Here is an 11,670-nt window from a genome sequence, read left to right on the forward strand (position 1 = left end):
AATTTGACGAGTTGTTCACGGGCATTACGGACCTCCATTTTCCAGTTGTTGGATGCAGCCATGAGCTTTTGTTCCCTTTCTGATATTCGAGCGTTTTCTCAGTCGGAACACGAGTGCGATCAGAGCGGCGAAAGCTTTTGAGTATCTTGTAGCTGCTCTTGAAGTTTATGCCCCCATTTTGCTCCCCTAGTGGAATAACAGAGACTAGATCTTTTTCAAATCTTTCAATTCAATTACAGACAACAAGAATATTGTACTTGAGAACATCCATCCATCCACCTTCTATACCGCTTAATCTTTTTCAGGGTCAGGGGGAAACCTGGAGCCTATCCCAGGGAGCATCGGGCACAAGGCGGGGCACAAGGGTGCCAATCCATCGCAGGGCACAATCACATACACATTCACACACTTTGGACATGCCAATCAGCCTACCATGCATGTCTTTGGACTAGGTAATAAAGTAAAATAATAAAGTATTAAAATTCCAAAGTATTTTTGGATGACTTCAAGGTCACATATGTAAATAAAGTCAAGAGAAAAGCAGTATGATCTAAAATACTTTTATTTAGAGCTGATTTTAGAGCTTAAACACATGTTCAGTGTTCGGATTTGTTTTAATAAAACAAATTTATTTGTTGCTCATTTGAGTCACAACTGGCAGGAGAGAACCAGAACTATAATCATGCAGCTGTCTATATAGTGTTATGTCAAAAGCAGAGCTCCAGATAAAAAAAAATCTATTAAGGAGACATTGGGTCCTATAAGAAAAAAAAAAAAAACAGGCGCCAAATGATTTTTTAAAGTGCCACATAAGAATGAATTTACAGTAAAAATTTTAAAACGCTTACTTTCAGTCATCCTGTCATGTGTGTACGTCTGGCCTCCTTTTACAGCGTCAGCATTTTCATCCAAGTTCACTTAAAGTGGGAACTGAACATCTTTTCCAAGTTGAGAACTATATACAGTCACAAAGAATAGTTCTTTACACAGAATCTGAGCTATAATTACGTCAGCATCACTTGGCCATTGTTTTCTTTTACATCATGTGGATGGTCAGGTGCATGTGTGTTGCTTACTTGGGGAAGAGATGGTGCAAAAGGATGCACTATGGGAAGAAGGCAAGGCAGAGGAGGCAGTGTGATGCTCTGTGCAATGTTCTACTCGGTCCGGGCATTCATGTGGATGTTACTTTGACATCACCTACCTAAACATTTTTGCAGACCAAGTACACCCCTTCATGGCAATGGTATTCCCTAATGGCAGTGGCCTCTTCCAGCAGGATAATGCGCCCTGACACACTGCAAAAATGGTTCAGGAACGGTTTGAGGAACATGACAAAGAGTTCAAGGTGTTGACTCTACCTCCAAATTCCCCAGATCTCAATCCGATCGAGCATCTGTTGGATGTGCCGGACAAACAAGTCCGATCCATAGAGGCCCCACCTCACAACTTACAGGACTTAAAGGATCTGCTCTAACGTCTCGGTGCCAGATACCACAGCACACCTTCAGAGGTCTTGTGGAGTCCATGCCTCAATGGGTCAGAGCTGTTTTGGTGGTACGTGAGGGACCTACACAATATTAAGCAGGTGGTTTTAATGTTAATGCAGTGTATAATAATCAGCACATTGAGGATTTCTGAAATATATCATGTGTTGGAGAGTTTGCTTTAGAAACCTTAGAGAAATGAACATTTACAAACTATAAACTTGTTACAGTAAATTCCTGGCATAATTACACACTGAGCATGTAAGGTGTGTCTTGTGGTTGAGGTAGGCATGTTATTAAGGGTAACTTTCTGTTTTCATTTTTGAGATTGCGTGATTGAGAGGAAATGGCATCGAACAAAGGTAAGGATCAAAGTTGTGTTTAATGAAACTAAGTAATTTGACACAGTATAAATCTGCATTTGGTTGCTAGATACAACGAAAGTCTCCTGTAACTGAGTGATGTGTCGGGAAGAGTCTTGTTAGAGACTTGTCACAGATTTTCAGAGTAATTTTGTGCTAAGTAAAAAGGAAAGAGTCTTAGGTGGATGAGATTTAGACTATTTATTGATGGCAAATGTTGACAACTATTGTCCCCATCCTCTTTTTTTGTCTTAAAAAAAACAAAACACCAGCACTCTTCTAGCTCAGCATTACATCAATATCTCTATATGATCAACTGTAAAGTGTCCAAGGGCAGAGGGAGAATCTTCATAAAACAGACTAATTTTTTTGCCTTTTATGTTGCTTAGTTCATTCTTTTATAAAATAATTGTCTGTATAGTTTATGTAACAAAATAGGTCCCAAGAGCTAAAAATGGGCAAAATTAACTTTTCTGGTATAGGAATTACTTAACACCATTTTTAAGTAATATGTAGCTAATCAGCTAGGCTAGCTTAAACATTATGTCATATAAATAAGAAGTTCACTGAAACACCCCCCTCCCCATTGGCACCCTGTCCAGGGTGTACCCTGCCTTGTGCCCAATGCTCCCTGGGATAGGCTCCAGGTTCCCCATGACCCTGAAAAGGATAAGCGGTAAAGAAGATGGATGGATGGATGGATGGATGGATGGATGGACACCCCCTCCCCCCAAAACTATATAATTCAGACTCTGGTTAGACAGAGAGTTAGACAGGTAATATACTGAGCAAACTGTGCCTGTTTGATTTTTGTACAGATCCACCATTGCACAGGAGTTGGAATAGTATGACCCTACCTGTGAACTGTAAGTGTGGTTGCATCAATTTTAAAATACAGACCAAAAGTATGGAAGCAAGCAGTGTTTGCAAATTTCACAATTAAACCAATTTGAAGAAAAAATAAAAAATTAAAAAAATGCTATACTTCCCATTCACTCAAGGAGGAAGGGTCCGAACTCACTAAATCACTGGATGGACTATGCGAGTGAAAAAAGCATGTTCCACCAAAACTCTGTGGAATGATTGGAATGTTAAGTTGAGCAACAGTCCTTATGAATGGAGTCTCAAAAATCTGCTTCCAAACTTCTGGCCTATAGTTTATGTCTTGTGTATTGTGTGTTGTGTTATTTTATTGATTATCTTCACATGAAATGTGGTGCTTTAATTTAATAGTAGGCTTTATTATAGGGTTAGAGTTAGCTCAGCATTACATCAATATCTCAGAACAAACAAACAAACAAACAACCCTCTTGCTAGCATCATATTTGCTAACACCAAGTATGATTTAATGAAGAGCAACTGGTTTAACCAGAGTTATGGTGCAGGTTTCATTTCAAAGTTGTGGGGTGATTCACTACATGGGGATTAATAATGAAAGTACAGTACTCTTACTGTCATATGAACATTTACATTTTGAAGACACTGGTTTCACCACAGCATCAGATGCACTTTGTGCACTATATTGAACTTTTATTATATGGTTTTACCATCATTCAGTATAGTACACAGTGTTTGGGCAGTCTCTGTACTTATGTAATCTGCCCCAGGTAAATTACAATTCCAACAGCCAATCACAACACAGTGTGCGTCTCCAAGAGCACAGCACAGTAAAAAAAAAAATCTAAACACAGTGCAACACAGCTTTCTTTGTAAATCCTTGATATCACAATAATTGAATTCTGTATTAATGTGTCGTGTTTTAAACCAATAAAACTCTTACACTACAGCCAAGTCAAGGCAAGTTTATTTATCATTTGCAGAGTATGCATTGAAATGCTTGAGGTGAGGGTAGAGTACAGAGCAGAACACACACACACACACACACACACACACACACACACACACACACACAGGCAAGAGCATAGACAAGTAAGTACAATAACAAAGTACACTATATGCTACAACATAGTGAGAATAGAGGAAAGCTATATATGTAGCACGGAAATAATTGCACTGGAATGCTAATTGTGTAAGATGACCAACTGTAAAGTGTCCAAGGGCAGAGGGAGAATCTTCATAAAACAGACAAATTTTTTGCCTTTTATGTTGCTTAGTTAATTCTTTTATAAAAAAAAATTGTCTATATAGTTTATGTAACAAAATAGGCCCCAAGAGCTAAAAATGGGCAAAGTTAGGTTTTCTGGTATAGGCATGACTTAATGCCATTTTTAAGTAATATGTAGCTAATCAGCTGGGTTAGCTTAAACATTATGTTATATAAACAAAAAGTCCACTGAAACACCCCCCTCCCCCAAAGCTATATAATTCAGACTCTGGTTAGACAGAGAGTTAGACAGCTTATATTTTGAGCAAGCTGTGCCTGTTTGATTTTTGTACAGATCCACCAGAGCACAGGAGGAGTAATAGTATGGGTCAACCTCTCAACTGTAAGTGTGGTTACATCAATTTTAAAATACAGACCAAAAGTATGGAAGCAAGCAGTGTTTGCAAATTTCACAATTAAACCCATTTGAAGAAAAACCAACACCGAAGAAAAAAAAATGCTATACTTTATTCCCATTCGCTCAAGGAGGAAGGGTCCGAACTCACTAAATCACTGGATCTCTCACCAATAAAGCCACTATGCGAGTGCACAATGAGAAAAGCATGTGCCACCAAAACTCCAGATTGGAATTTTAAGTTGAGCAACAGTCCTTATGAATGGAGTCTCGAAAATCTGCTTCCAAACTTCTGGCCTATAGTTTATGTCTTGTGTATTGTGTGTTGTGTTATAAGAGATTTTTTCCCCCCGATGTCAAAACATTTGAAGCTTCAGTGATGAGCTTAGAGCATAATGATGATCTGATGATCATGCATGAGAGAAAAAATTTTCATCTGAGAAAAATGCTGACTAAAATACGGATAATATCACTAAACATGTCACTTCGGGTGTCTTCTGCATCTTGGGTTTCTCTCTTGGGCCTGTTCTTCTTTATTTCCTATCTTCTCATGGAGAATCTTAGAGTGAGCTCCTTAAATATGAATGAGGGCAGGATTAGGAATAAAAGAGAGATAGTAAAGGAAATCGGTATAACCTTTTTAGGAGACAAACACAGACAGTGATAGTGAAGCAGAGTGGGGACAAGATGTGTTTAACCATGGCTCTAATAGTAGGTCAGGGGTCACTATTTTGTGTTCAAAAACAACAGATGTAAACACTTTGGCGGTAAAAGAGGTTGAGAAGAGAAGAGGTTTTAATTGTCCATGTAGAAGTTAAAGAATATACTGTACTTTTGTATTTATTATTATACATCAAACATGGGTTCAGAGCACACTGAGGTATTTATTAAATTAAAAGAATCCTTCCAACAATATGACACTACTGAAATGTGTGTAGTGATGGGTGGTGACGTAACTACTCTCTGTTCTTTCATGGTGTTTATTCGGGAAGGAACACACGGAACGACCGGGTGAATTCAATCATGCGGCGATTTTACTGGGAAAATAAGGGAACATCAAACAGATAAAACTCTTTAAAACTCTCTGCTACAGTATACGCTTTGCCAGCAATTTCGCATTTTAATAAATAAACAGTAAATTAACAAAATATATTACACACCCACACAACAGAAAATAACACTATAGCATACCTGGGATAATAAGGGAACATCACACAGATACAGCTGCAAAATAAACACATGAAGAAAATTTTATTAAACTTACACTTAACACATTGATACAAAAAATATTACAGCGTGTAGATTAGAGAGACAGAGACAATTTCTCATCTGGCGAGAAAATGGCCGTACTTCTCTGTTATTTTCCCACCTGTGTGTCACGCAATTGACGTAATGGAGGTTACGACGGATGCGAGTGCAGTTAAAGACTTATTAGAGAGAGACAGGCAGACAAATCCAAAACACGAGACAATAGCGTGGTCATGAAACAGGCAACGGGTCAGGTGATTGGCAAACAGGCATAAACAGGGCAAGGCTAGAATCGAGATCAAGAACCATGAAACAAAACGAGGAACCGGGTATAATCGCTTGGTACAGTGATAACACTAATACTTTGCAAAGACATTGTTAGAAAACAGTCTCGACTTCCAGGCAGAATTTTACCTTATTTCGACTAAAGAGGCGGAACGCTTGTTGTTACGTACTTGTGGTTCATACTATGAACATGGCGACAAGCCGAATCGTTTACTGGCACATCAGCTACGGTGACAGGCCGCTTCCCGTCTCATACCTAGTATTAAAAACACTTATAATATTGTCATTACAGATCCCATGGAAATTAATGCTAACTTTAAATGATTTTACTCTTCACTTTAAAAATCCGAATTTCCTGCAGACAATACTAAAGTGAAGGCATTTCTTCAAAACCTTTGTAACCCTGTTATTGATTCGAATATTGCCAAGCAACTGGATTCCCCACTCTCTCTTGAAGAAATTTTAAATTCAGTTAAAACTATGCAATCTAACAAAGCTCCTGGCCCGGATGGGTTTCCAATTGAATTTTTTTAAACGTTTATTGGAAAATTAGCACCAGTGCTTTTATCTGTGTTCAACGAATCCTTGCTTCTGACTCTGACACAAGCCACTACAGCTCTCCTTCTTAAGGAGGGTAAGGATCCAATCTCCTGTGGTTCTTGTAGACCGCTGTCTCTGCTTAATGCAGATGTAAAGGTGTTGGGAAAAGTAATGGCATCTCATTTGTGATGGCATCTCATCATAATTTTACTCTCGGACGAGGGTGTCGCCAAGGCTGTCCTTTATCCCAATCTGCTTTTTGCTGTTGCTATCGAGCCTCTGTCTGTCGTATTAAGATCTTCCCACTTGTTTAAAGGAATAGTCCGATACGGTGTCGAATACAAATTGTCGCTATATGCTGATTTGTTATTGTATGTAACCGACCCTATTGCCTCTATGCCTGCTGTCTTAGGTGTTCTGAAAACCTTCAGTTTTGTCTTGGGTTATAAGTTAAATTTGGAGAAACGGGTTATAAGTTAAATTTGGAGAAAAGCGACTGTTTTCCTGTTTCCTGCAGCATTTTCTCTCCAACAGTCAGATCGACCTTTTCGATTTAGTCAGTCAGGGTTTAAATACCTAGGTATCAACGTGACACGTTCTTTATCTAATCTTGTATCAGCTAATTTCACTCCCGTTATTTCAAAGGTTAAATCCAACATTCAAAGTTGGGGTAACCTCCCCCTTTCTCCAATTGGCAGGATCAATGTCGTCAAAATAAATATATTACTGAAGTTTCTTTTCTTATTTCAGCAAGTTCTTCTTTTTCTGCCAAAAACAATTCTTCGATTCATTGGATAAAAATAATTAGTTCTTCTATTTGGGGTGGGAAGCCACTAAGGGTTCATAAATCTTTACTGCAGAAATGTAGACTTATTGGAGGACTTGTATTACCCAAATTTCAATTCTATTACTGGGCTGCGCACATCCATAAACTCTGCTACTGGGTTAAATCTCCTGGATCTTCTTGGGGTAAATTGGAACGATCATCTTGTAGGGAATCCTCTATACCTACTTTACTTTATTCCTCTCTACCTACAAAACTCTCTCTATATACTGATAATCAAGTTATCCTTAACACACTTAATATTTTGGTATCAATTTAGACGGCACTTTAAGTTTGTAGGTGCATCCTCTTTGGGTCCTTTAAGCAACAATCACTTATTTCCTCCATCGTGTTTGGACTCTACATTTTCAGTGTGGTATGACAAGGGTTTTAAACAATTAAAAAAATCTGTATGCCGATGGTGTCTTTGATAGCTTTGCCAATCTGTCATCTACTTATGACCTCTCTGTGATGCATCTGTTTCGTTATTTTCAAATTCGAAATTTTGTTTCTAGATGTTTTCCTGATTTCCCCTCTGCGCCTCCTGAAGGCTTGGGAAAGCTTGTTTTCAAACAATTCACATCAGAGAGGAATGATTTCTAGAATTTATGATTTTATTCTGGCGTTAGGTAGCGAGGCGAGCACCAAAATTAAGAATGCGTGGGAAATGGAGTTAGGAGTACAGAGAAGTGAAGAGTGTTGGGAACGTGCTATAGGGAGGATACAGTCTACCACTTCTTCTGCTCATCTTGGACTCATCCAGTTCAAAGTTTTACATAGAGTCCATTTGTCAAAGTCAAGACTTTCTGTAATAAATCCAGAAGTAGAGGATAAGTGTGATAAATGCCATGGCTCTCCCTGTCATCTTGGCCATATGTTTTTCTTTTGCCCTGATCTCCATGGTTTTTGGACTGGTTTCTTTACTATCATGTCCACTAATCTCTAACAACTAACAACTCTAATCACTAACAACCTATAGCCATAGATTTCTACTGATGTACTTGATGTATTTCAGTATTTGGGTTTTTGCCTAAATTCTATTTGCAATTCACTGATTCAATGATTTCATTGAATTTGATGAAAAGAACCACCTACCTTTTTCAATATGTATCACTGTCAGTGAATTTGAGGAGAAAAGTACAGTCCTGTGATATTTCCATGTTTGTATTATTATTATTATTATTATTATTATTATTTAAAAATAATTGACATTGCTGATTATGGATTTAAATCATAATAGTGGCAGTTTCACATCAGTGCAGACAAAACTATTCAACCTAAAGTTCTACAGCACATTAGTCATAAATGCTAACTGTTGAATGGAAAGAGATTTCTAAATACAGTATATTCATTTTTTTATTATCTCCTTTCCATTTCAGTGCCAGTGTTGAACTTGGTGCTGTGTGGAAGCGATGAAGAACTAAAGGCCTTCATATCAGATCTCATATTGGACCAGAGAAATGTGGAGACTGGATTAGTCTGTGGACGCGTTCTCAGGCTGGCGGTGATGCCAGCTCTACACAACATTTATCTCTCAAACAAAGAAGTGATGGATGAGATTCTCCACTGTATTTCTGTTGATAATCCTGTCCATGCTTTTCTGATTATCATTCCTGTTCCTCTCACTGATGATGACAAAAGAGAAATAGAGACAATTCAGAGGACCTTTAGTTCAAGGGTCTGTGATCATAGTATAGTTCTTTTTACCAACGAGAACTTTAATGAAGATGCTGCAGTTAACATTGTAAAGCAAAGTTCAGAGATGGAAGAACATCTTAGATTGTTTGGGGGCAGATATATGATCTTGGAGAAAGAAGAAAAAAGGAGACGTAAGCAGGTGTCAGAACTGTTAGACCGAGTGACAAATATGAACAAGATTTATTCTCTCCCAATGTTTATTGAGGCACAGAATGATGGAGTTAAACAGCCACTAGAGGAAGAACTGGCTGAAATGAAAAAGAGAGTCAATGAACTTGAAGCAAAACAATGGGAAACATGTGAGTTGTACATTGGTAGATTACTTACATTTTTACATCTGGATTTTTCATCAGAATTAAATATTCAGTCTGACACTGAATTAATAAGCTACTGTGTCATTTTCAGCTTTGAGAATATTGCTGGTTGGGAAAACAGGACATGGGAAGAGTGCAACAGGAAACACCATTCTAGGAAGAAATGAATTTGAGAGTGAGCTGAGCATGAGTTCTGTGACGAAAATCTGCCAGAAAGGAATTGGAGAAGTGCAGGGCAAATCAGTAGCTGTTGTGGACACTCCAGGACTCTTTGACTCCACATTATCAAATGAAGAGGTTGTAGAAGAAATTAGGAAATGCATCTCAATGGCGGCACCAGGACCCCATGCCTTCATCATTGTGCTGAGTGTGGGAAGGTTTAGTGAGGAAGAGAAGCAAACAGTAAATCTGATTAGGATGATGTTTGGTGCTGAAGCTGCAAAGTACAGCATAGTGCTGTTTACTGGAGGGGATCAATTGAAAGATAAAACACTCGAAGATCATATCAAAACCAATAATAATGAACATGTGAACAGGCTAATCAGGGACTGTGGTGGAAGAGTTCACTTGTTTAATAACAATACAGAAGATACCACCCAAGTCAGTGAGCTTCTCCAAATGATTGAAGAAATGATAAAGTCCAACAGGGACAATTATTTTACTAATGAGATGTTTGAAATACAGCAGAAGAAAAAGGAGATGCTAAAAGAGAAGCAAACTGAAAAAGAGGCCCTGGGGGAAAAATATGTAGGAGAACATGAACAGATGAAGACTATGGACAGTGAAGAAGCACTGAAGCAGGGACATGAGAACAGAGAAGAAGAAGAAGAAGAAGAAGAAGAAGAAGAAGAAGAAGAAGAAGAGAAACAATTGAAAGAGAATCAAAGTAGAGAAAAAGAGGCAAAACTACAACCTGCAGGGCATAAATGCATACTGTATGAAATGAAAAATCTAAAAAGAAAAGACACTTTGACTCTAATGAGGCCAAAATGGAAGATGAAATTAAAAAGACCAGAGGCAATCAAAAAGGGAGAGAAAGAAGACAAAGAAAGAAAAGAAAAAGAAGACAGAGATCATGTGGAAATGAGAAATGATTGTGAGAAGAAAAAGAAAGAAACAGAGACCAAAAATGATGATGAGGCTAGAAGAAAAGCTGAGGAAATTGATGAAGTGGAAGCTCAGCATAAAAAAGAGATAAAAGAATTGGTTGACAAGCACCAAAATGATACACAAAAAATATGCATTATCCTCTAAAAGCTTGATGATTGTTTTTTGTTTACATTTACACAATACAGGATAAAAACATTTTTTTTTAATCTTCATTTTCAAAACTACATTGATTACTTCATTCAGTTTTCCTTTATCACATTTAACGAAGAACTTCTGATTATTGAACTACTGTCTGATTATACTGTCTACATTTAAAGCTAATTAGAACTGATTGTACTGTATGTTCATGGGAGAGGTCACAGTGTCTTTCCTAAGTATAACCCCAATTCCAAAAAAATTGGGACAGCATTTAAAATGCAATAAAAAACAAACAAAAAGAATCATTTGTAAATTCAATTCACGCTGTACTATATTGATAACACATTATTAACACATTATTTGATCTTTTACTTTGTGAATTTAATTTATTTTTTAAAATATACACTCATTTCAAATCTGATGACTGCAACACACTCCAAAAAAGTTGGGACAGTCGACTGTTTACCGCTGTGTAACAAAACCTTTTCTTTTAATAACACTTATTAAGCATTTGGGTGCTGAGTGAAGACACCAGTTGGTTAAGTTTAGTAGTGGAATAATAGTGGAATTTTCCCCCATTCATCCATTATGCATTTCTTCAGCTGACGGTTTTTCCAAACTTTTTCGGAATTTATAATTACTGTATATATGAACATCATATCATGCCTTTTTCTTCTTCTTGCCTTGTACACATAGGAACTGCTGTGGATTTTGGCCAAGAAAGGTCAACATAACCTGGTGGATGCACAGAAAGCACATTATAAAACGGATAAAAAAACAAAACATAAAATAAATAAAATACATTTATTTTGTTGATTCGACATAATCTGGGATTTCAGTAGGTCAATATTTAACATTTAAAAACTGCAAGTTTACCTGTTTAACTCTGGCAGGTCGCCGTATTGCCTCAGGGGAAAAAACCTACATGACAGACACTACAGTAACGAAAGTCCTCTGGAGGTTTGTACAGCCCACTTGTAGCTAAAGTCCCACCCATTTGGAGCTAACCCCGCCCCCTGTTTATACTCATATCGCTCTGTGGGGAGGGAAGGCAACTTCCTGTTACAGGTAATTTACAGGACTGGCATAAGGTTGGCTTGACTTTGGACGTTCGATATTCGCAGATATGCGGAAATTAAGGGACCGTCTCTAAAGTTACATACGACATTGTTAAACACGTTTCTAACTTCAACAGCATTTGAAGGG

At 37.7% G+C, this 11,670-nt stretch overlaps 1 protein-coding gene across 1 annotated transcript; it reads left to right on the plus strand.

Annotated features, from left to right (window-relative positions):
• Positions 1–1,812: 1,812 nt before the first annotated feature.
• On the plus strand, positions 1,813–10,478 carry LOC128615126 (GTPase IMAP family member 9-like). The gene is made up of 7 exons (XM_053636984.1): positions 1,813–1,849; positions 2,668–2,715; positions 4,249–4,296; positions 8,584–8,882; positions 9,114–9,201; positions 9,290–9,997; positions 10,474–10,478. Exons 1-7 carry the CDS (start codon positions 1,834–1,836, stop codon positions 10,476–10,478), a joined length of 1,212 nt encoding a protein of 403 aa, XP_053492959.1. The 5' UTR covers positions 1,813–1,833.
• The last annotated feature ends 1,192 nt before the right edge of the window (positions 10,479–11,670 follow it).

Source organism: Ictalurus furcatus, chromosome 11, assembly GCF_023375685.1.
Source record: "Ictalurus furcatus strain D&B chromosome 11, Billie_1.0, whole genome shotgun sequence".
Classification (NCBI taxonomy): domain Eukaryota; kingdom Metazoa; phylum Chordata; class Actinopteri; order Siluriformes; family Ictaluridae; genus Ictalurus; species Ictalurus furcatus.